General features: G+C 38.9%; 1 protein-coding gene across 3 annotated transcripts in view; it reads left to right on the top strand.

Moving 5' to 3' along the window:
• MAPK10 (mitogen-activated protein kinase 10) overlaps positions 1-26451 on the top strand; it is a 195086-nt gene that overhangs the window by 73536 nt on the left and 95099 nt on the right. For 2 of the 3 annotated variants that reach the window (XM_088836102.1, XM_088836101.1), the window contains 4 exons: positions 15383-15512; positions 20221-20279; positions 21067-21205; positions 21916-22081. In XM_088836102.1, coding sequence (XP_088692228.1) covers positions 15383-15512; positions 20221-20279; positions 21067-21205; positions 21916-22081 — 494 coding nt within the window. Of the gene's footprint in view, positions 1-15382; positions 15513-20220; positions 20280-21066; positions 21206-21915; positions 22082-24612; positions 24685-26451 lie in introns of all 3 variants that reach the window. The other variant, XM_088836100.1, reaches the window with a different exon arrangement.

Below are 26451 nucleotides of genomic sequence, written 5' to 3'. Positions count from 1 at the left end.
GAAGCATTTGACCTAAAAGCAGATAAAATGATGTAAAGCGGACATAATTTAAATGCATTCAGAATTACTTTTCTGTGGCAACACATTAATAAACTTTTGCTTAAGTTTTTGTACATATCCAAAAATACACCTTGATATAGAAAATAAGCAAAATTAATTTAGAATTGTCATTTGACCTAAATGAAAAGTCATAGTTCAAATGCATTTTAGGTGCATGTGTTAAATCATTGTCTTTGGGCATGGCCTTAAAAAAATTACTAATTTTTGAAATAGATACTGATGTTTCTTTAGGAAAATTATTTTCTGGTTTTCATTTAGTTATGCCCAAGAAAACATGAGAAATGAAAATTCAGCATATGGTATTTTAATTAAATATGCAGTTCGATTTTATTTATTTTTGTCAAAAAGGTTTTATTACAAAGTTAAAAAAGCTTTTCAGTTCAGTTCAGTCGCTCAGTTGTGTCCGACTCTCTGCGACCCCATGAATCACAGCACGCCAGGCCTCCCTGTCCATCACCAACTCCCGGAGTTCACTCAAACTCATGTCCACAAAGTCGGTGATGCCATCCAGTCATCTCATTGTCTGTCGTCCCCTTCTCCTCCCACCCCCAACCTTTCCTAGCATCAGACTCTTTTCCAGTGAGTCAACTCGTCGCATGAGATGGCCAAAGTATTGCAGTTTCAGCTTTAGCATCAGTCCTTCCAATGAACACCCAGGACTGATCTCCTTTAGAATGGACTGGTTGGATCTCCTTGCAGTACAAGGGACTCTCAAGAGTCTTCTCCAACACCACAGTTCTCAAGCATCAATTCTTCGGCGATCAGTTTTCTTCACAGTCCAACTCTCACATCCATACATGACCACTTGAAAAACCATAGCCTTGACTAGACAGGCCTTGGTTGGCAAAGTAATGTCTGCTTTTTAATATACTATCAAGGTTGGTCATAACTTTCCTTCCAAGGAGTAAGCGTCTTTTAATTTCATGGCTGCAATCAGCATCTGCAGTGATTCTGGAGCCCAAAAAAATAAAGTCTGACTGTTTCCACTGTTTCCCCATCTATTTCCCATGAAGTGATGGGACCAGATGCCATGATCTTTGTTTTCTGAATGTTGAGCTTCAAGCCAACCTTTTCACTCTCCTCTTTAACTTTCCTCAAGAGGCTTTTGAGTTCCTCTTCACTTTCTGCCATAAGGGTAGTGTCATCTGCATATCTGAGGTTATTGATATTTCTCCCGGCAATCTTGATTCCAGCTCGTGCTTCTTCCAGCCCAGCGTTCCTCATGATGTACTCTGCATATAAGTTAAATAAGCAAGGTGACAATATTCAGCCTTGACGTACACTTTTTCCTATTTGGAACCAGTCTGTTGTTCCATGTCCAGTTCTAACTGTTGCTTCCTGACCTGCATACAGGTGTCTCAAGAGACAGGTCAGGTGGTCTGGTATTCCCATCTCTTTCAGAATGTTCCACAGTTTATTGTGATCCACACAGTCAAAGGCTTTAGCATAGTCAATGAAGCAGAAATAGATGGTTTTCTGGAACTCACTTGCTTTCGCCATGATCCAGCGGATGTTGGCAATTTCATCTCTGGTGCCTCTGCCTTTTCTAGAACCTGCTTGAACATCTGCGAGTTCATGGTTCACATATTGCTGAAGCCTGGCTTGGAGGATTTTGAGCATGACTTTACTAGCGTGTGAGATGAGTGCAATTGTGCGGTAGTTTGAGCATTCTTTGGCATTCCCTTTCTTTGGGATTGGAATGAAGACTGACCTTTTCCAGTCTTGTGGCCACTGCTGAGTTTTCCAAATTTGCTGGCATATTGAGTGAAGCACTTTCACAGAATCATCTTTCAAGATTTGAAATAGTTCAACTGGAATTCTATCACCTCCACTAGCTTTGTTTATAGTTATGCTTTCTAAGGCCCACTTGACTTCACATTCCAAGATGTCTGGCTCTAGGTCAGTGATCACGTTATCGTGACTATCTTGGTCATGAAGATGTTAAAAAAAAAAAGCTTTTACTAAACACTAAAAGATAAATAATTATAAATTGATGCCACACACATGGCAAAATCAATGTAGCACAGTTATTCTGACTAATCTCTATAACCTCATTATAGGCTTTATAACAGGCTGATCAGCCTCTTTACCTCCAGTTATTTGTTATCAAGCTAAACTGTAATTTTAAACTAAACTCTTTCCTACTGAAAGAGTGGCATGGTAGCTCTGTGAATTTTGTCGGTTAAATCATGGACTGGATCATACATGGTGGTGAACTTAGTGGTCACTAAGGGCAGCATAGTGGGCATGAGACAACTTGTCACAAAGATAAAAGAAAAGCAAGAGAAGCAGCACCTATCATTTCATCTCACCGAGATGAAGCAGCTTCTAATCGGGAGCCTTCAGTTCTTCTCCAATGCCATCACCCCGATTTCCAAGAATATTGTTGCCGTGTGCTTAAGACAGTCATCCTCTTCACTTTCATCTATTTTTGGTGGTGATGAGTTTGTTTAACTAGTCCCCCAGTCTTCATCCATGTGGTAAGTCTTTATGTGATCTCCCACAACACTCGTTTGCTGGAGGGCAGTAAATTTCTAGTTCAATATCTAGTGTTTGGAAGAACTGCTGTTTTTGGTCCTATCTTTTAGGGTTTGACTTCGGAGCCCCTTGCTGTTCATGCTTCAACTCTGTTGTCCATCAAGTGCAAAGTGGATTTTTTACATTAGTTTTTATTGGTGCATAGTTGCCTGCAAGGAGATCCAGCCTGTCAATCCTAAAGGAAATCAGTCCTGGAATATTCATTGGAAGGACTGATGCTGAAGCTGAAACTCCAATACTTTGGCCACCTGATCCAAAGAGCTGACTCATTGGAAAAGATCTGGAGGCTGAGAAAGATTGAAGGCAGGAGGAGAAGGGGACGACAGAGGATGAAATGGTTGGATGGCATCACCAACTTGATGGACATGAGTTTGAGTAAGCTCCAGGAATTGGTGACGGACAGGGAAGCCTGGTGTGCTGCAGTCCATGGGGCTGCAAAGAGTTGGACATGACTGAGCGACTGAACTGAGCTGAACTGCCTTACAATGTTGTCTTAGTTTCTACTGTACAGCAAAATGAATCAACCATTGTTGTTCAGTTGCTCAGTTGTGTAGGACTCTTTTCAACCCCATGGACTGCAGCACTCCAGGCTTCCCTGTCCTTCACTGTTTCCTGGAGTTTCCTCAAATTCATGTCCATTGAGTTGGTGATGCTACCTAACCATCTCATCCTCTGCTGTACAGCAAAATGAATCAGCCATACATATACATGTATTTCTTCCTTTTAGAACTTCCATCCCATACAGGTTATCACAGTGCATTAAGTAGAGTTCCCTGTGCTATACAATCAGTTCTCATTATCTATTTTATGGGGAAAAAAAAGTGAAAGTGAAATTCACTCAGTCTTGTCCAGCTCTTTGCGACCCCATGGACTATAGTCCATGGAATTCTCCAGGCCAGAATACTGGAGTGGGTAGCCTTTACCCTTCTCCAGGGGATCTTCCCAAGCCAGGGATCGAATCCAGGTCTCCCACATTGCAGGTGGATTCTTTACCAGCTGAACCACAAGGGAAGCCCAAGAATACTGGAGTGGGTAGCCTATCCCTTCTCCAGTGGATCTTCCCAACCCAGGAATCAAACTGGGGTCTCCTGCATTGCAGGTGGATTCTTTACCAACTGAGCTATAGGGAAGTATATACATAGTATCAAAATTGTGTGGGTGTCAATCCCAGTCTCCCAGTTCCTGCCACCCCTTGTTCACCCCTTGGTATCCATATATTTGTTCTCTGTGTCCGTGTCTCTATTTCTGCTTTGCAGATAAGATCATCTATACCATTTTCTAGATTCATGTATGCATTAATATACGATTTTTGTTTTTTTTCTTTCTGACTTCACTCTGTATGACACTCTCTAGGTCCATCCATATCTCTTCAGACGACCCATCTAGATAATAAGGCTTGGTCAACTAGGTTAGTTTGTTGCATATGAGGTGGTTTTCTTGGTGTTGAGGTCTGAGCCCAGCCGCCTTCATCTACAATGGGACACTGCCTTTTGCTTAGAAAAAGATCCTGGCAAATTCCACAGCTTATTCGTTTATTTGACCATGAGTTACTGCTTGTCAAATGTTGTGTTCCCCAGAAAATGCATTTCAAGATGGTGATCACATGCAGGAGATTTATTAGTGAGTGTTTTGGGGATTTACAGCAGTGGAAAGGAAGGGAAAGATGCAGAGGCAGAAGTTCAGCTGTAATGGAAACTCATTGGAAGCCTCTGCTGACCCTACTGGGAATTCTGAAGAGGGAATGAGCCTTCTTCACTCTCCTCAGGCACAAGATGGCCAGGCTTTCATAATCCTGGATTTGTTAGTTGCTGATTGAAGGCTGACCAAGAAGAGAGTGTAACTTTGATTAGGCAGCTCTTTTCAGCTGAGGTTATAACCAGAAAGGACTAAGAGCTGAGGGGCTGTGTGCCAGCAGCATTCCCAGAAGTTGGATACAAACAAAGTCCTTTGTTCCCAAAGGGGCATCTTAGTGGTTCATGGCAACACCTATACTTCCCTTTGAAGAACTAATGCATTTCTGTTATTGGCTTTTGTTTTCAACATGTTTAGAAACAATCTGCAGAAAATCAGAAATCAAAAGTGTCTATGGCCCATGAGAGTTATAATGTATTCCTGAAACCTGGACATGCCTATTTCTAGACTTTCCGTTACATGATATAATGAATACCTTTAATAATTAAGTCACTGTTAGTCACGATTCTATTACTTGCAATCTAAAGTGGTGACATAGACAATCTTATTTAAAAAACAGAAATAGAGGTAGAGAACAAACGCATGAATACCAAGGGGATAAGGAGGGTGATGGGATGAACTGGGAGATTAAGACTGACATACATATACTGTTGATACTATGTATAAAATAGATAACTAATGAGAACCTACTGTATAGCAGGGAACTCTTCTCAGTGCTCTGTGGTGACCTAAATGGGAAGGAAAACAAAAAAAGAGGGAATATATATATAGCTAATTCACTTTGCTGTACAGTAGAAACTAGCACAGCATTGTAAAGCAACCATATGCCAATAAAATATTTAAAAAAATACTTCTATGAGTTTAAAAGTTTTTAAAATTTCATTTTATTTATATATTTATATCTGTGTGTCTGTCTGCATTAAGATATAAATGCAAATAAACTAAAATAACCATGAACAGAGAAAAAAAATAGTGTCTCTAACAAAATATAATCAAAGTGATACAGCCAAGCAATTCAATGAGAAATCAGTGAACCAAAAATTATCAACTGCTGACTTTTGATAAGAGGGTTAGGGAAAGCCCTTAGGAGGTGATGTTTAGGCTGAAACCTGAATCATAAGATGGAGGCAGGCCAGTGGGGATGTGGGAAGAGCGTTTCTGGCAGAAAGAACAAAAGCCCTGATACAGAGGTGATTTTGCAGGCTGGCCTATGCGTTTTTCTGTGGTGGAGTCAGTGTCTTGATAGCATGGCTAGGAAATCTGAAGTTTGGGGGTAAAAGAGATATTGGAGGTTACTGGGTAAAGACTTTTTGATAGGTTTCAAAAAGTCCAGGCCTTTGCTGGAAGCCAGAGTGAGGACATCATAGTAATGTGGGGAAAGATCAGGTGCGGTGAAGGGTGCAGTGTAGGGAGCAGTGAAGGGTGCCGTGTAGGGTGCGGCGAAGGGCACGGCGAAGGATGCGGTGTAGGGTTGGGTGTAGGGCGCGGTTAAGGGCACGGTGAAGGGTGTGTATCCGGGACAGAATGTGGCTTCCCAGATGTGGTTTAAGAATCTTAAGGTGCTCCAATGATAAGGTTTCTTTCATTTTTATTTTATTAAGACATAAAGCTCTTTTCATCCTGCCTAGGGATTTTTGGTTTATTCTTTTTTTATTATCTGTGCACTAACCTCAGATATGCATATGACACCACCCTTATTGCAGAAAGTGAAGAGGAACTCAAGAGCCTCTTGATGAAAGTGAAAGTGGAGAGTGAAAAGTTTGGCTTGAAGCTCAACATTCAGAAAATGAAGATCATGGCATCTGGTCCCATCACTTCATGGGAAATAGATGGGGAAACAGTGGAAACAGTGTCAGACTTTATTTTTGGGGGCTCCAAAATCACTGCAGATGCTGATTGCAGCCATGAAATTAGAAGACGCTTACTCCTTGGAAGGAAAGCTATGACCAACTTAGATAGCATATTAAAAAGCAGAGACATGACTTTGCCAACCAAGGTCCGTCTAGTCAAGGCTATGGTTTTTCCGGTGGTCATGTATGGATGTGAGAGTTGGACTGTGAAGAAAGCTGATCGCCGAAGAATTGATGCTTTTGAACTGTGGTGCTGGAGAAGACTCTTGAGAGTCCCTTGGACTGCAAGGAGATCCAACCAGTCCATTGTAAAGGAGATCAATCCTGGGTGTTCATTGGAAGGACTGATGCTAAAGCTGAAACTCCAATACTTTGGCCACCTCATGTGACGAGTTGACTCACTGGAAAAGAGTCTGATGCTAGGAGGGATTGGGGGTGGGAGGAGACAAGGACGACAGAGAATGAGATGGCTGGATGGTATCACCGACTCGATGGACATGAGTTTGAGTGAACTCTGGGAATTGGTGATGGACAGGGAGGCCTGGCGTGCTGTGATTCATGGGGTCGCAAAGAGTCAGACACGACTGAGCGACTGAACTGAACTGAATTGAACATGTTAATATTGATCAAGAACATTTTAAATGTGCTAGGGAAGGGGAAGAAGAGAAATTATCAAATAAATAATGATGACTTAGGAAGAAGAAAATTTTGCAAAAGGTTGTATACAGTTGCTAGAAGGAAAACTGATTTTATGTTGAGAACAGACTTGCCTACAAGAATGTGTGTGTGTGTGTGTGTGTGTGTGTTTATATAAATATATTCAAGGAGGTAAACATAACTTTATTGTATCATAAAACTGGATTAAATAACAGGAGCATAACAACAGAAGGCTATATCTTCCTTCTATGAATAAACCTGGTAGAAGTGGAGGTGAGTTAGTACTATATGTCAATAAATTTGTTGAAAATTTTCAGTAAAGTTGCCAGATAGTTGCTAGAAGTTGTTGGAAAACCTTTATAAAGATTTATCTCTTTTTCACCTACATGAAGAAAAAAGAAAAACTGCTGAAAAAAATAAATTAATATTTTATAGACCAAGATTCAAAAAACGAAGGACTTAAGAGTAATGGGAAACTTTCAGACATTAATTTGTGACTATGCAGCATCAGTGATGCCAACTTGCAGACGTATTTGCTAAACTGCTGCCAGTAATCACTGAGAAATTACAGAAAATGGGAAAGTTAGTAGTGTCAGCCAGGGTTCATAGCAGGAGACAGAAATACTGTAAATAAGCAAAGATTTACTCCTGTAAATTGGGTGCATTGGAAAGCCTGGAGAAGTGGACTCTAGTCTGGGCTTCCTGGAATGGCTCCCAGACACAAGAGAGATGAATCACCAGGGCAGCGCCAACCTCTGAGATTATCCTAGAAAACCTGAACTTCCAGAGTACATGATGTGACGAGGATTTGAAAATCACATAGCTGGAACTGTGTGCATGTTATTACCATCATTGCTACTCCATCATGCTGGTGACTGGAAACCACTGGCCTGGTGGCTGGGCCCTGAAGACCAGTAATGCCTCTGATTCAAATGCTCCCCTCACCCAGGAATCTGGTGCATGGCATGAATTTTCACTGCTTCAGAAGAAAATTTCAGGTCTTCTTGAGACCAGGCCTGCCAACTGAGAGGTGTTAGAAGATGACTTTAAGGTCGGACTTCAGGGGCCGTTTTGGCCTCTTCCCTTCCTCCCTTCTCTTCTTCCCACTGGCAGAAAAAGGCTAACTATTGTGCTCTGTTCCCTCATTCCCTCCCCCATTGCTAGAGTGTCCTTGAGGTATCAGTTCCTGGTAGAGATCAACCCTCTCCTAATCTCCCCCTCCTAACCTCCTGCCCAGAAACAGCAAGAACTATTCTGCTGCGTCAGCACAACCTTGAGCAGACCGGCAACCAACCCAGTCTTGCCCCCTGGCTAACTGACCTATGAGAGACCACCACTTCAAATCTTGCCTAAAGTTATATAAGTTGCCCCTTGCCTTTGTTCGGCGCGGACTTCCTGACCTCGCCCTGTTAGGTCTTGGGGTTCCGCCCGGGGGTGCACAGCCAGTAAAGCCTGTTACATTATCTGTTTGGCGTCTGGGTTCTTTTATTCAACATCATTGGGCCATTTCGACCTTACAATGACCACCCTTGCTTTTCCCTTACAAATCTCCCATAATTGCATCCGCATGGCAGAACCATTGGAATCCAGAATACCAGCTGCAAAAGCTTCTGGGAATAGTATGTGTGTCTTTCAAGTCTCTTCAGTATAGGAAGGCATGATACATGGGGTTAAGTGGAAGTTCAGTGAGCCAAACTACCATGTTTCATGCAACTGTAGATAGGCAAACATTCTTATTTCTCTACAAGGAAGAAAGAACGCATAAGAGACATCTGCTGAACTTGACATTGGCCCTAACATTAGTTAGAAAAGAAAACCTGTGAGCCATGAAGAAAGGATGTAGTGATCATTGAGAATAGGGGTTTCATTAAAAATAAATCACAGCAAATAGCTTATTAAAGTGGTAGGTAATAGAACTGTATGGCTATGATGTATCTGGATTTTAACAAAGCTTTTGTCCCAGACTTTTATATCATGGGACAAACTTGTGAAATGTGGGCAAGATGGTAGTATAACTGATTTGTAATTAGTAGATTAAAAATTGCTAATTAGTAGATATTATACCTGTCCAATTATAGCACATAAATATTAAAAAGAATGATAAATCTCTATATATTTTATCCTGCCCTACATCACACAATGACTCCAGCAAGGATATTACCAAGTCCAAGCTCACTCTGCTCACTGCATGACAGGCTAATAAAATTGGGAGATGAGATGCCGAGGCAAGGAATAGCCATTTTATTCAGAAAGCCAGCAGACCAAGAAGATGGCAGACTAGTGTCTCAAAATAAATAACTGTCTTGTCAGGGGTCTGGATGCCAGTTTCTTTTACAGAATGGAAAGGTGGAGGAGGTTAGGAAGTAAAGTAAAAAGGCCCAAAGCCTTTTAAATATCTCCTGGAATAGCCTGCCTTGGGGAGGGATTGTGTTAATTTTTTCTTTCTTGTAGCCATTCACAGGTCAAGAATGGGTCAGCTATTCAAAGACACTTTGGTTTAACCTTAAGGCAGAGGGGCAGGGTTCCCTGAGGCAGGCCGTTATGTATAGACAGTATCCTTTTAGTAAATAAAAGCAATGGGAAGCAAAGGTTAAAGTAAAAGGAACAGATCCAACGTGGAGTCAGATTTTGTTCTTCCCTGTAACAAAGACATTGACTTGAAAAATAGTAATAGTCATTGTTTATTGAGTGCACACTCTAGACGAGGCACTGTAGGTACATCGCTACTGCATTTACTCCTTATAACAATCTTGTCAGATTGTTATAATCTTGTTATTATCTCCATTTTTAAGTGTGAGGACTCTGATGCCAGGAAGTGTAAGTGGCTTGCTCATAACTTCACATCTATTAAGCGGTAGTGCTAATTCAGACCTAGAATTGTTTCAAAAAGAGGTACCTGAAGGATAGAGAACTTTACAACACTTCTAGGAGAAACTAGCCAGAACCTGCCCAGATCCCCAGAAGGTGACATTTTCTCGGTCATCCCACATGGGCCTATGGTGTTGCAGGATCTGATCAGAATCTCAGGGACTCAAACCCACTTTGATGAGCTTCACTAAAGGCTCACACATAAAACCAGATGCCAATTTTTTAAATTATGAGAGATTCAGTAGTCAAGCTAATCAAATATTGGTGGATTTCTTGCATGCAGTATTCTGAAGGAGAGCCTGATGAGCCAGATTTCAACTGCAGAGATAGAATCAGCCTGAGGAGACACAGACTAGATTGCTATCTGGCCTAGGTCTGTGATTACCACAGTAGGGATGTCCAGCTGGCTGACTGGATGCCTGGACCAACACCAGTGAGTCAGCGTTAGTCGCTTAGTCATGTCTGACTCTTTGTGACCCCATGGACTATAGCCTGCTAGGGTCTTCTGTCCTTGGGATTCTCCAGGTGACAGTACTGGAGGGGCTTGCCCTTTCCTTCTCTAGGGGATCTTCCCAATCAAGAGATCAAAACCTGATCTCCCACATTGCAGGCAGAATCTTTACCATTTGAGCCACCAGAACCCTACATCAGAAGGTATTTATTTTGCCAGGCAGTACCAGAATTTGCCTCTGTTACTCCTTCCCTGGTATGTTAGGTCCATGAATCAAGGCAAATTGGAAGTGATCAAACAGGAGATGTCAAGAGTGAACGTCGACATTCTAGGAATCAGTGAACTAAAATGGACTGGAGTGGGTGAATTTAACTCAGATGACCATTATATCTACTACTGTGGTCAGGAGTCCCTTAGAAGAAATGGAGTAGCCATCATGGTCAACAAAAGAGTCCGAAATGCAGTACTTGGATGCAATCTCAAAAACGACAGAATGATCTCTGTTCATTTCCAAGGCAAACCATTCAATATCACTGTAATCCAAGCCTATACCCCAAAGCAGTAATGCTGAAGAAGCTAAAGTTGAACAGTTCTATGAAGCTCTATAAGACCTTTTAGAACTAACACCCCAAAAAGATGTCCTTTTCATTATAGGGGACTGGAACGCAAAAGTAGGAAGTCAAGAAACACCTGGAGTAACAGGCAAATTTGGAGTACACAATGAAGCAGGACAAAGGCTAATAGAGTTTTGCCAAAGAACACACTGGTCATAGCAAACACCCTCTTCCAACAACACAAGACTCTGCACATGGACATCACCAGATGGCCAACACCAAAATCAGATTGATTATATTCTTTGCAGCCAAAGATGGAGAAGCTGTATACAGTCAGCAAAAACAAGATCAGGAGTTGACTGTGGCTCAGATCATGAACTCCTTATTGCCAAATTCAGACTGAAATTTAAGAAACTAGGGACAACGACTAGACCATTCAGGTATGACCTAAATTAATGAGAAATAGATTTAAGGGACTATTTCTGATAGACAGAGTGCCTGATGAACTATGGATGGAGGTTTGTAACATTGTACAAGAGACAGGGGTCAAGACCATCCCCATGGAAAAGAAATGCAAAAAAGCAAAATGGCTGTCTGAGGAGGCCTTACAGATAGCTGTGAAAATAAGGAAAGCGAAAAGCAAAGGAGAAAAGGAAAGATATTCCCATTTGAATGCAGAGTTCCAAAGAATAGCAAGGAGACATAAGAAAGCCTTCCTCAGTAATCAATGCAAAGAAATAGAGGAAAACAGCAGGATGGGAAAGACTGGAGATCTCTTCAAGAAAATTAGAGATACCAAGGGAATATTTCATGCAAAGATGGGCTCCATAAAGGACAGAAATGGTGTGGACCTAACAGAAGCAGAAGATATTAAGAAGAGGTGGCAAGAATACACAGAAGAACTGTACAAAAAAGATCTTCACCACCAAGATAGTCACGATGGTATGATCACTGACCTGGAGCCAGACATCTTCGAATGTGAAGTCAAGTGGGCCTTAGGAAGCATCACTGTGAACAAACTAGTGGAGGTGATAGAATTCCAGTTGAGCTATTTCAAATCCTGAAAGATGATGCTGTGAAAGTGCTGCACTCAATATGCCAGCAAATTTGGAAAACTCAGCAGTGGCCACAGGACTGGGAAAGGTCAGTTTTCATTCCAATCCCAAAGAAAGGCAATGTCGAAGAATGCTCAAACTACTGCACAATTGGACTCATCTCACACGCTAGTAAAGTCATGCTTAAAATTCTCCAAGCCAGGCTTCAGCAATATGTGAACTGTGAACTTCCAGATGTTCAAGCTGGTTTTAGAAAAGGCAGAGGAACCAGAGATCAAATTGCCAACTTCTGATGGATCATCAAAAATGCAAGAGAGTTCCAGAAAAACATCTATTTCTGCTTTATGGACTATGCCAAAGCCTTTGACTGTGTGGATCACAACAAACTGTAGAAAATTCTGAAAGAGATGGGAATACCAGACTACCTGTCCTGCCTCTTGAGAAACCTATATGCAGGCGGAAGCAACAGTTAGAAATGGACATGGAACAACAGACTGGTTCCAACTAGGAAAAGGAATACGTCAAGGCTGTATATCATCACCCTGCTTATTTAACTTCTATGCAGAGTACATCATGAGGAACGCTGGGCTGGAAGAAAAACAAGCTGGAATCAAGATTGGGAGAAATATCAATAACCTCAGATATGCAGATGACACCACCCTTATGGCAGAAAGTGAAGAGGCACTCAAAGGCCTCTTGATGAAAGTGAAAGAGGAGAGTGAAAACGTTGGCTTAAAGCTCAACATTCAGAAAACTAAGATCATGGCATCTGGTCCCATCACTTCATGGCAAATAGATGGAGAAACAGTGGAAACTGTCAGACTTTATTTTTCTGAGCTCCAAAATCACTGCAGATGGTGATTACAGCCATGAAATTAAAAGACGCTTATTCCTTGGAAGGAAAGTTATGGCCAACCTAGATAGCATATTAAAAAGCAGAGACATTACTTTGCCAACAATGGTCCGTCTAGTCAAGGCTATGGTTTTTCAAGTGGTCATGTATGGATGTGAGATTTGGACTGTGAAGAGAGCTGATCGCCAAAGAATTGATGCTTTTGAAGTGTGGTTGGAGAAGACTGTTGAGAGTCCCTTGTACTGCAAGGAGACCCAACCAGTCCATTCTAAAGGAGATCAGTCCTGGGTGTTCACTGGAAGGACTGATGCTGAAGCTGAAACTGCAATACTTTGGCCACCTCATGTGAAGAGTTGACTCACTGGAAAAGACCCTGATGCTGGGAGGGATTGGGGGCAGGAGCAGAAGGGGACGACAGAGGATGAGATGGCTGGATGGCATCACCGACTCTATGGACATGGGTTTGGGTAAACTCTGGGAGTTGGTGACGGGAGGCCTGGCGTGCTGTGGTTCATGGGGTTGCAAAGAGTCAGACACGACTGAGCGACTGAACTGAACTCCTTCCTAGACTGACATAACTAATTGCTATTCTTTAGATATTTTAATGACTTGACCTTCGTTATTTTGGCTTTAAATTTAGTCTTTCTCTTTAAGGTGACTGTTCTGATCAGTTTCCTGCTGATACAATTTCTTATCTCCAGGAAGCAATTTCAGTTCCTCTATTTCCAGACTCATTGCTACCCTTATACACTACATATAAGATGAAGGCCCATTTGACTCTTTCCTTTCTTTATGCTGCCATTGGTAGGTTAACAAGAACAAACACAAGAATAGAAGTACCAGTGCTGAAAGACAGAGTCAAATCGCAGCATAGATTTTAAAAAGACGGTATTTCTAATTAGCATAGGTTCACTGTGAATCAGTCGTGTGTGATGCAGTTATCAAAGGAGCTAGGACAGACTCAGCTGTATTAACTGTCAACAGAATGAATGAGCAAGAGAATGAATGACGGACTTGATAGCCTTTCTCTACTTGTCACTGGTATGCCAGGCGTAGAGGAGCAACCTCACTTTCGGAGATCGGCAGACTGGAACATATTCAGCGGAAACTGACCAGATGGCAGGAGGACTTGAAATCACACTCTGACAAATGGAGTAGGACATTGGTGATATTTAGCTCAAGAAAGAAAATACTTGGCGGGGGGGTGGGGGGTGGGATGGGGGCAGTAAGGAAAGCTGAGTTTTTGAGTGCTTACTGAGTGCTTATATTATGCCAGAGATTGAGTAGGGTCCTTAGTGGATTTCAGTCATTATAGGTCTGTCATGATGAAAAGTCCTGGAGGAGGGCATAGCAACCAACTCCAGTATTCTTGCCTGGAGAATTCCATGGACAGAGGAGCCTGGTGGGCTACAATCCATGATGTCTCAAAGAGTCAGGAATGGCTGAGTGACTAAACACAACGCAGCACAGCATGATGAAAAGGGATGACTTTATTTTGAGTTGCCCCGGAAGGCAAGACTGAACGTAGTTAACAGAAATCATGGAGACAGTTCTGTTCATTAGAATGATGATATTTCTACCCCTTGAAGTTGTCCAACGACGAGTGGGCTGCCTTTTTGTCAAGGAGCCCAGGTTTTTGAAGCTGCTCAAGTAGAGACTGGTCAAAATTTGATGAAGATATTTTGGAGAGGAATAAGTATAAATGCAGTCATGGACCAGATGAACTCAAAGGCTGTGTCCAAACTTATCTTGTAAGTCTGTCATCCTGCAACACAGCAATCATTTTCTTTATTTTTGTGTAGAGACTGGAGCTCTACATGGTTAATGTCACTTCCAATACAGTAGATCAGTAGGATACTGGTTGCTGCCTTCCTTCCTGGAAACTAAGACAAAATCTAGTACAATCCAAATTTGCAAGGATGGAAAAAACTTTGTAAGTGGGCTAATTAGATGTAATAGCAAGAAGAGACTCACTTCCTCATTGACCCCTAGACCCATGTACTTTAAGTATGGCAGAAACATAAAGCATGGTAAATTATTCTCAAATGGTTTGAAAGCTTCAAATGTTAGTAGCATTCATTTCTGTCTTTGTATTTAAATGCAGTTATTTATGCTTCTGAAATTCTCTCTGATTACATTCTGTATTTCAAGCTCTATTATCGTTAATGAGTGCACTTGGAACATCAGCCCACCTGTGCGTTCAAGGCAATTAACATCATGCCTTAAAAACTAGTTCCTGTGAATGAGGAAAGAATGAATGTCTACTTAAAATAATCAAAGAACAATGAAGTTTTATAGCTAAGCATCACATATTAATAGATGAGAAATTCAAGCCCCTCGAGATTAGATGCCTTGTCACAGTCACGTGGCTCATGGGAAAATTGAGCACTTTTCTTTCTTCTTTTGTCCCCTACTCACTGAGGCAAGTACATGCTGTTTTCTTGGCAAGGTACCCTTTTCTTTTCCTAGCAAGTAGAAGGTTTCTATCGGAGAAGGCAATGGCACCCCACTCCAGTACTCTTGCCTGGAGAATCCCAGGGACGGGGGGAGCCTGGTGGGCTGCCGTCTATGGGGTCGCACAGAGTCGGACACGACTGAAGTGACTTAGCAGCAGCAGTAGCAGAAGGTTTCTATACTAGTCACTCTTATGTCTTTATTTACAGTTGATTGACATGTGCCTTGAGAAGCACGTATTTGAGTAGGATTCCAAACTCATATTTCCTTATCCATACCCTTCGCTCGGTAGGTAGGAACTGTAAGGGCTCCTTGGTTCTTAATTCCGGATTGCTCTTGGGTCTCTGCAGCGCTGCGTATGATGCTGTTCTTGACAGAAATGTGGCCATTAAGAAGCTCAGCAGACCCTTTCAGAACCAAACGCATGCCAAGAGAGCCTACCGGGAGCTGGTCCTCATGAAGTGTGTGAATCATAAAAACGTGAGTTGGTATTTTAAACTGCTGGTGGTGGGAGGTGGTGAGATTGGGAAAAGAAGATCAGTATGACAACTTGAGTGGGAAAAGCTTTCTTTACTTAGCAATTTTTGCCTCTTAAGATTGTTTATCCTGCCCATATGCTACATTTGCTTTCATTGTCCTCATGGTAGCTTTCTGCTTAAAAATCATCTGAAAACCATATGGCATGGAGGGACTGAATTGGATAGATATTTCCCTGTTAAGAAATTAACCGTTGGATGCATGAAGCAGGGCACTCAAAGCTGGTGCACTGGGAAAACCCAGAGGGATGGGATAGGGAGGGACGGGGAACATAGGTACACCTGTGGCTGATCCATGTCAGTGTATGGCGAAAACCACCACAATATTGTAAAAATAATTAGCCTCTAATTAAAATAAATTAATTTTAAAAATTAACCATATTTGGTTTTCTTACTCCAGATTAGCCAGAAAGCTTCATGCATTTCCAAAAACAAAACCCTCCAAAAAACCTCAAAAATATCTTAAAGAACAATATGCTATATTTCTTTATAATAATTTAAATTTAATTATTAACAGGTGAAGACTTTTATCTCCTTTTACTTTTTAGCTATAGTCTGGCAGTGGCCTCCAGCTGTTCAGTGTACACTGTGCTTTGGCATCTTGCTTTTGGTAGGATGGGGCAAAGGTGCAGAGACATATCTGCAGTGCATTCAGAACAGGTTTGTCAAGGACATTGCTCAGGGACTTCTTGGACGTCAAGTGGTTAAGACTCTGTGCTTCCACTGTAGTGGAGAACTAAGATCCTACATGTCTTGCTTTACAGCCATGAGAAATAAAAGCATTTTGCATTGAAACTCAGTAGGGAACAGCATTTCTGAGCTTTCTTCAGAGTATAATCTTCAACCACTGGTAAAGGCCTTTAGAATTCTTTCTGTGCTCCCATTCTTCTTAGTAAGGATAAATGGGAGATAATTCTTCTTTTAATAAAGACAATATTAATAAATAAATCATAACAAATATAGTATATATTTTGTTACATATAAACATGTAATAAAATAGATTATTACTGTAAAATTATAATATTAACTGCTTACAAAGTTTTTCTTGAATATGAATCAAATCACAGAATATTTGAAATTATAAGTACACTTTTATAAATAGGTGAATTTGTCATAAGGTGCTAAGTAGAAGTAAATGTATGAGTATACAGTTGAAAGATATTTGAAATAAAAATATATGGATTTATGCCCAATGACAGTGTTTCTTTAATCCTCTATGACTCAATTCTAATGAGTTTTTAATTCAGTCACTTGACCAATACTTGTTAACTGAATAAAAGTGCCAGGTATAGATTGCGCTCTAGATGCTAAGAATACAGCAGTGAAGATAAGAGAGACCAGTCACTGCCCAAGTGATGCTCATGTTCTACTGAGGAGAGGAAGGAAGTCTGCAAAACAGGCCTATCTCTGTATAGAATGTCTATCAAGTGAAACAAAGCAAAGAAGGAAGACAAAAGCTACTGGTCAGTGCAGAGTGGAGAGGGTAACTTTTTTATAAATAGGTTGAGCAGGAAAGGCCTTATTAAAAAAGAGAAATTTTATGAAATGTGAACCTATCTCTAGTTTGGCCAGTCAAGGAACATGATACTTCTAGGAAGGAATATAGAAACAACAGAAAGGATGATTCCTAAGAAAAATCATTCTACTAACGTAATTTGTTCTTTGAGCATGATAAGTAAAGGCAGGAACAAGATTAACCACATGATCAATGCGATCTATTTTCATGATAGCAAAGAGGATGAGAAATACCATGGGCAGTGGAAGATGGATGGACACAAATGATGAAGCAACTACGTGGGAAGTTTTGATAGTTTTTGTTTTCATATATTTATATTTCCCTAACCCTTCTTCCAGCCCTATAATGCAATAAAGACATTGTGGAGAAAGTCCTGCTTACGTTGCCAATATGAGGGACTCATATTCCCCAATCTTGACTGGACTATGGGGGTTCATGTTTATGATACCTGAAAAGGATTTCCAAATTGGAATAATGATTTTAAGTGTCATCTGATATGCTACCCCATTTATCTGTGTATGTACATAGGTTTGTTTACATGTATTATATAAGTCTATGGAAATAAATTTCTAGAACTTGTTAATAGAGAGAAAGTTCACTTACAACTAAATGTAAATTCTGCATTAGTGCTTATAATACCAACTAAAAGCAGTCAGAATACAGAACTCTGTTAATGCTGTGGCAAGTAATGTAAAATATTGAAATTATGCCAATTAAATTTTTAATAATAAAGAAGACAATCTGTTTAGAAAATGAGCACCCTTCTAGGAAGTGATTGCTGGTATGATAGTGGGGTCATTGATTCATATCTGTGCAGCTTAAGATGCTAGAATAAAAAGCAACTGAATCAGATTCCTGCCTGAAAACTGTCGAACTAAAATGAAAATACCTGTGATGATTTGTTTCTAAAGACAAGATTTTTAATTGGTTATTAATAAGAATTAGGATTTACAAGTTATCAAAGGAAGAACAGAGGAGAAATTCTCAAAGGAAAATCAAACACAATAAAGGTGTTACAACAAGGGCATGGTAAAAAGGAATACAATAATATATAGTTGGGAATTTACCTTTTGAAGTAATAAACCTTGATTTATTTAAAATTATAATGTTATTTTCTAGATAAATTTAGATTACCTAGATTATCTATTCACCAGATAATACTGATTAGCACTTTTTCATCTTTAAGAGTTGTTTGTATGTATTGTGTGTGTGTGTGTGTCCTATACATAGTCGCTGATGCTTTCATTTGAACAAATATCAAAATAAATTGTTTGGGAAAATCCCCTGGAGGAGGGCATGGCAACCCACTCCAGGATTCTTGCCTGGAGAATCCCATGGACAGGGGAGCCTGGTGAGCTATAGTTTATAGGGTCGCAAAGAATCTGACATGACTGAAACAACTTGGCACACACACAAAATAAATTACTTTCTAAGATTGATGAAGTAATATAAAAACAGGCTCACAATATATGTTCCAAAGAGATCTGGAGACATTTTTCAACACAAACCATAACTAAGTATACAGAATAGCAAAGCGCTTTAATCACAAGTTTGAAAATATTTTGAAACAATTTTATTTCTATATGCATATTCCATACTGCAAGGTTGCTTCAGAATAGATAGTCTTATTTTTTGATACAACCATTGCCATGTATATATACCTGTGCATGTGTGCTGTCGCCTCAGTCATGTCCGACTCTTTGTGACACCATGAACTATAGACCACCAGGCTCTCTCTCTCTCTCTCTCTCTATATATATATATATATATGCATTGGATAGTATTGTGATTTTTTTTTCAGTAATTTATCAACAAATGAAAACTACTGAAGACCTAAATGATTCCCTAAATTGATTGCATTCCTCAGATATTGAAAATCATTTTGTTTTGTTTATTACCTCTTATTTGTGTACCACTTATGAACTTTATTGAAATTCATTAGTTCATGTTTTAAAGATGTATAAATTTTCCACTTGTTTTTGTGAAATGGTTGCATCCATTTATGAGTAGAGTATTGCTTTCTATGTTTTTATTTTTATTTCCCATTGGAACATTATTACAAAATATTTAGCTGAAAGAAAATTTTGAGTAACTTATGTATGCAATTGAGTTGCAAAAGACAAAGGATTTTTTCCTTTTAAAGTTTACTTATTCTGTTTACTATCTAATATATTAAATAACTAAAGCAGGAGAACAAAAAAGTTCAAAAACCAGAATTTTAATAACTTTTAAAATACATTTGCCTTTAAATTCATCATTGATATCATGTAAGACATACCTTTCCCCACACATACCATTGGAGTTTTAGTTTAAATAGTATTGGAGTGTGAATGAAGTAGAAGCAAAAGAAACTAAAGTAACAACACACACAAAATCTTGACTTAGAATACCTCCTTGATTTAGAACATCTCCTTGACATAGAAAGCAAACTTTTCATTTGGAGGAAGACATGGGCTTCCCAGGTAGCGCTAGTGGTGAAGAACCCATAAGAGATACTAGTTCGAACCCTGGGTCAGGAAGATCCCCTGGAGTAGGATGGTAACCCACTCCAGTTTCATGCCTGAAGAATCCCATGGACAGAGGAGCCTGGCAGGCTACAGGCCATGGGGTCACAGAGAGCTGGACACCACTGAAGTTGGTGATGGACAGGGAGGCCTGGCGTGCTGTGATTCATGGGGTCACGGAGAGTCGGACACGACTGAGCGACTGAACTGAACTGAAGCAATTTAGCATGCCACAACCCTCTCACATAGCCTTGCCAAGTCCTACTGGATATTTCACTGATGTTTAACTTTCCTTACGTGGTTTTCCCTCCTTTTTGGTTTAATTATATTATCACCTTGTATTTACCAAGGAGAAGCACACTCTAAAACCATATCACAATTATCTGCCTCTCTGACTCTTCTGCTTAAGAATTTGAGCTTTTTAATTGCATTTTAACCAAAGACAGATCATATATCCTTTCTGAGTACATTTTCTATGAGATAGTTCTAGAAAAATTTTCCAGCTTTTCTATTTGCATCACAGTACTCATATGTGACTTTGAGCAGAATAAGTGCTTGTTTAGATTTGCTTTTCAAATAATTATTTTTCTCCCTTTTTCTTTCTCTCCTCCCATCCCACTGTCTCTTCTCAGATTATTAGTTTATTAAATGTCTTCACACCCCAGAAAACCCTGGAGGAGTTCCAAGATGTGTAAGTAACACAACTCATGAAGGAAGCGGGAATATAACATCCAAATAACACAGGTGACGTTGACAAGAGTCAAGTGAATGAAATCCCTTAAGAACTGGCAGCAAATGAAAGGGATCCCAGAAGTCTCATTTTCTGGTGTTTCTTCCTGGAAAGACAGTTTCACTGTTTTCTGGCCTTCTGGTTCTTTGTGTTTTGTTATCCCATGTTCTCGGTTCAATCAGAATCAAGGAAGGCTTGCTATTTATTCTTTTTTTAAATTTATTTTTAATGTATTTTGTGAGCTTTCTAGAATGAGTCAGTTCACTTTGAGAAATATTAATGGTGAACATGATAAAAAAAAATCATCCTTAATCTATTTTTGTGGTGTCTTGGATTTTGTGCAAAAATACTACCAGGAATATAGTGACTATAAGTGAATCACAGCATGTTGTCTTTTTTAACACAGATACATTGCATTTAATGGTAAATTCTATTCTGAAATTTTTTTCTTATTTGTAATAAGGAAAGAGTTCAGGGAATTCAGGGTAAAGTTGAGAACAAATTGAAGGTAGAAACTATACAAATAGAAACCCCATACCCGTAAATGCTACCTCTATTAGCACCTTTGTGGTAGAGTTACCACGGCTATCACGCATGCAATACTTGCAAGTTTTTCATATTCTTAATTCAGTCAGAGGTTGAGCTGGGAAGTTTGGAAGACTTAGAGATTTAGGAGAGGATTCTGACTTGTTTGAAGGACTTCGTGGGTCTTGTGATTTGAAACTAACAATGTGGATTTACCTTGCAGTTACTTAGTAATGGAACTGATGGATGCTAACTTGTGTCAGGTGATTCAGATGGAGTTAGACCACGAGCGAATGTCTTACCTACTATACCAAATGTTGTGTGGCATCAAGCACCTTCACTCTGCTGGGATTATTCACAGGGTAAGAACACAGTCCAGAATTATAATTAAGTTGCTTGTGGAGAAGACAAAGAGCAACTGTAGATTACGTTCTTTAGGTAGGGGAGCTTGGTTCAATATAATGTACTTCCTCATTTATTTTATTATAGAATAAGCACACAGCTCACTAACGAGTAGGAGGAAACTTCAGCGCACTGTAGCTGATTTTGTTTAACGTTTTGTTTCAGCTCACTGAAAGTCAGTTTATGAGACTTCTCAGAAATTCTGATTGGCAGAGGTCACATGTGCAGCTGAAACAAGACAACTCATTTCCACTGTTTGTTTCTGGTCCCAAAAAGACAGCTGCCCTGATCTGCTCTTCTGTTAGGCCTAGAAATGAAATATAAACTAAAAGGCTTATGTTGCTGTAAAGAGAAACCTAACAAATGACAATCAATGATTCTTTTTTTTTAATCTAAAAACCTCTTCCCAAGATGAGCCACAAATTGTAAAAATGATGCAGTTATATTCTGGGTTTAAAAAACTTTCTGAGGATATTAAAACAAAAAAAAAAATCCCAAACCTAATTTTAAGCTTCCTTGGGGCAGTACTCTTTGGCTTTACATAGGGCTCTACAGCCAGTGGGGAGGCCCATCGGTGCTATTGCAAGACTGCCATGTTGATTGAGTAGATGGACATCACATGTACCATTTGATGTTAGTTTTTAATTTCTTCTCTTGTTCTTATTGTCAGGACTTAAAACCAAGTAACATTGTAGTCAAGTCTGATTGTACACTGAAAATCCTAGACTTTGGGCTGGCCAGAACAGCAGGCACAAGCTTCATGATGACTCCCTATGTGGTAACACGTTATTACCGGGCCCCCGAGGTCATTCTGGGAATGGGCTACAAAGAGAACGGTAAGGATGCCTCTGAGTAGCAGCCACAGAAACTGTAAAGAAACTAAGTATGTCGAGCAGTGTTCTCTCTCATGTATATGAATTTTTAAAAATACATCAATAAAAAATTTTACAAAGGCTACCAGCCTTCATAGTCAGAGGTTTTCAAAAATTACTCCTAAGAAGAATCAATATGAAGGATGCTTCTGAGACGCATGCATAACTAGAAGAACATTGAAATGTTATAACTCAAAAGAATTATAAGTAGAGTCTGATTAAACAGTCGCATGGATACTGATGAGCACACGTGCTGTAGATATTCAGAAACACTGATATTTTGAAGGCAGCTCAACTCACAGTGAATATAAAGAGGAAGAAATCCATCTATTGCATTTTACCATTTGGCTTTATGTCACGTCTTAAACTGATGTCTCTAGTCCTAGGAAAGACAAACAAAAAGATACCACAAATCCTTGGAGCAAGAGTCTTCACACATGCTCAATGCATAGTCATTTTAGAATAATCCAAATTGTTCAAGTTGGATACGTACTGTTCTGTAAGTAATAGTTAAGGTAGTAATTACCTGATAAGCTTTTATAAATTCTGAAACCATACAGAGAGAAAAATATTAAATTTTACACTGCTGGCTTTCATAAAGAAAATCTAGTATTCAAAAACACTTGCAAAGAAAAGGTAGAAAAAATCTTCAAAATATATTACAATTTGATTTTATTAAAATGAGGATTTATAAAAATACTTATTAGAAAGCACTGCAATATATTATTTTGAAAGAATAGCCCTAAAAGTAATGAGGTATATTAAAAAAATCCAATATATTCAGGAATTAAAGCTGTTTTAAAGTAGAATTGTATATGTATACTTAATACACTTTTCATACTTATTTTGATACTTTATTAAGTTATTGGGAAGCTATAAATTCTATAGAAATAATTATCATTGTATTTTCATGTGTAGGTGCTACAGAGTACTTTTATGAAAATTCCCTGGCCACCAAAATTTTGAAAAATTTCTTGTGCTCCTTCCAGATTAGAGGAGAGCCAGTACTTTTGTGCATTTGTGCATAGGAAGCGAAAAAGTTCCCGGGAAGGTCAGGCTTACTGTGGTGAACAGTGGCAGAGTTCTGTTTCCATTTGACTTGGAGGAGGAAAAAAAAATCTAATCCTGTTCCAAGACAATACTACATCTAATTTATTTGGAAAAGCAGATAGTTGTATACATTCTTAATATTAAAAAAAAAATCAAAGTGGGAACCAATTTAAAAAATTCAAGAATCTACAAAAATCTGTAGGGGAGTCTGAATTTGCTATTAATGATTTTCAGATCTTTGCTGAACACAAATGGCATGTGATTGCATCCCTTGTCCTTCCCTCACTAGAGAGGATTGCAAGTTTCTGCCTCAGTTTTTTGGCTTCTCTGGATCCATGGAGAAAGCATACCTACCACCCTTGTGCTGCTCTCACCCACATGTGGGATGAGGGTTATCACGCACAAAAACCTGCTTGCTCCCACATCAGGCATGCCAGCTCTCCTGTGCACCGAACCCTGCCTTCCTTCCTCAAGGAGCCTTTTAGCCTAATGTTTTTGCCCAATTTCCTTCATCCTTCCTAAAAAGCGAGTTGGAAGAGGGTAAAGACTAGTAAGCGAAGGTGAAGTATGTTTCGTTAACAAGCATGGCAACTGAGAAACCAACATATGTGCATAACAACTTTTTAACACCATTAATACTCTGTTTCCTTCATATTCCTTTATACATGTGCAAATTAATTATTCATCTTTTTTCTTGAAATATTTCAAGAAGGAACTCCAACTGATATTTATAAGAACAACTTCTGAAGGAAAAACTAAGTCCTGAATATCAGGGCTTAATTAAATTTTCAGTGTTTTTTTATTCTTCTTAAATTATTTTCTTATCTATAATTCAAAATAGCAGTGTTATTTTTCATAAATAAGAGAGGCTAACATTTCTGAAGTGATTAAAATATATTTCAAATTAGTAAAAGAAGTCACTAATACTTCTGCCTTTAAACCATAATTTCAGCCATTTCCTCGTTTCTTGGATTTGGCAGCATGTACCTTATTTTGGACCAAAAAAAAAAATGGTCTCTAGTTGCCTTATTCCATGTAATTGGGTAGAATAGAAAATGGAAATAGCCACCCCTAAGAGTTGATAAAGATTATTTTCTCTCCCTCCAGAGAATGACATTGAAAACCTTTTGGTGGCTTTGAGCTGTCACCTGACATGGAGATAAATTTGGTTAAGCCGGTGCTTGTCCACGTTACCACTTTATGGCACTGAAGGATAATCTGAGGCACTCACAAAGTAATTTTTAAAACTTGCGTCCTTCTACTAGACATCGTTTATGTCATATTACAGTGCTGGTTTTAATTCACCTTTTTGGCCAACTTTTGGTGGGAGACAAAAATTTGTACCTTCTAATCGAACTGTTCTTTTTCCTCCTCCTTCAGAGATCAATTATCTTCGTTAACTTTACTCTCCTCCCTTTTCTTCACCTCCCTCTCTCCTGTTCTAGTGGATATATGGTCTGTGGGATGCATTATGGGAGAAATGGTTCGCCACAAAATCCTGTTTCCAGGAAGGGACTGTATCCTTATACCTTTTGCTGCAGCTTTACCTGTTTTGTTCTCTCTCCCTTTAAACACATAATGATTTTACCAGGAGAGTAAAGATAGAAGCAAAAAGTTGGGTAAGTGGTGTAACTGTGATAAAAAAAACAAAAGTGATTATTTCTATAATCTGACCAGTACTGAAGATTACCTATCTCGATAGTTTAATTATATTCTGGATGGTTTTTTTTCCTTAAATTATTTTCTTATCTATAACTCAGAATAGCAGTGCTCTTTTTCATAAATAAGAGAGGCCAACATATCTCAAGTGATTAAAATATATTTCGAAAATATATATAGCGAAAAGAAGTCACTATTTGCCCCATCTTTTTTCTAAATCCATTTTATGCTTCGACAAATTTAGACATGATCATTTCTCTTCTTGCCAACATCTTAAGCTTCTGTTCACACCTTTATTGATTTGAATTACTCTCGACACTATATCCAGTCTTAAGGCACATCTTCCTTAAAACATGAACTTCCACATTTAAAAAATCATAATTTTAGTCAACTTGCTGGAGGTCAGGTAGGTTTAAAGTAGGCTTTCCTTATTTGACTTGGAGATGTGACTTAGACATAGATAATTGCTTTTCCAATGAAATTTAGAATTAAAGAAATGAAATGTACAATGTAGGGGATGTAGTCAATTTAAAAAAAGCTGTGTTGATTTGCTTATACCACTGAGTCCTTAGCTAGATTTCATCAGGAATTTTTTGGGCAGATATCTCTGATTTGGAATTATGAAATGAACTGGTGATATGAAATATGGTAAGGAGCCCGAGTGCAGACGTAAAAGTCAGCGGGGAAGCTACGTAAAGATAGTATATCTTGCTTGAGTTAAATTTTACTTAAATATGGGTAAATAATTTCCACATGAAATATGTTAAAATTAGTTCATTTTCCTATAATTAAAATTGTGTTAGTGTCTTAGTCATGACCATATTTAAAAATTAAACTAAACCATAGAAATGCTTATTGAACAATGGATCATACACACTCTGTGTTTTTGGGTGAAATTGTTTCATTAATCTTTATATGAAGTTATCATTTTGTAATTAGAGCTTGCTACCAGTAATAAAGGGATCAGAACACTAAAGTAACTTCACTAGACCATGATGATCAGACACAAGTTTGGGGGCTGATGGAGCTTATTTATGGGGAGAAGACTCATACAATATTTTAGCATAATGAAATGATTTCAGCATTTACTGGAAGTAATATCAAAGTTTAGTATATGCTCATTTATACTTTGACTACTTCCAAGATTCTTGACAGACAAAAGCAAAAAAACAATCCAAGTATTCAGAGTAATTTCTGTTGAATTTCTCTGAGGCTGAAAAATGATGTTATAGTACTCTGTCATCATAATCAAAGTTATTCTTCTCTCTGAACAGAACTTTTTAATGTTCCTTTAAAAAAAACCTGTATTCTAAGTGAAAATAGTAAAACACCTTGAAAAATTGGGAGCTCTTAGGAAATTATCATTGATAACTGAAGTTTTAGTTATTTTCCTGTGTTAAAACTGTCTTTTCACTTTGAGGAACATTGTGTGGGTTTCTTGACTATTGACATGACCCAGATGATATCACAAGGTAGTTTCTTGATGATTAAATTAAAGTGTTGGCAAAGTACATACATACATATTTACTTTTCCATTCATTAGTTTGCTACCTTTTGTAATATCCAAAGAAATATTTAGAAAGTATTTGTTTTTATTGTGTAAATAGTTTCTTAATTATATAAAC

Source organism: Moschus berezovskii, chromosome 5 (assembly GCF_049115385.1).
Source record: "Moschus berezovskii isolate FMDL1 chromosome 5, NW_MosBer_1.0, whole genome shotgun sequence".
NCBI classification, from domain to species: domain Eukaryota; kingdom Metazoa; phylum Chordata; class Mammalia; order Artiodactyla; family Moschidae; genus Moschus; species Moschus berezovskii.
Note: the sequence above shows the minus strand (reverse complement) of the source record. Positions and strands in the feature narration are given on the sequence as shown.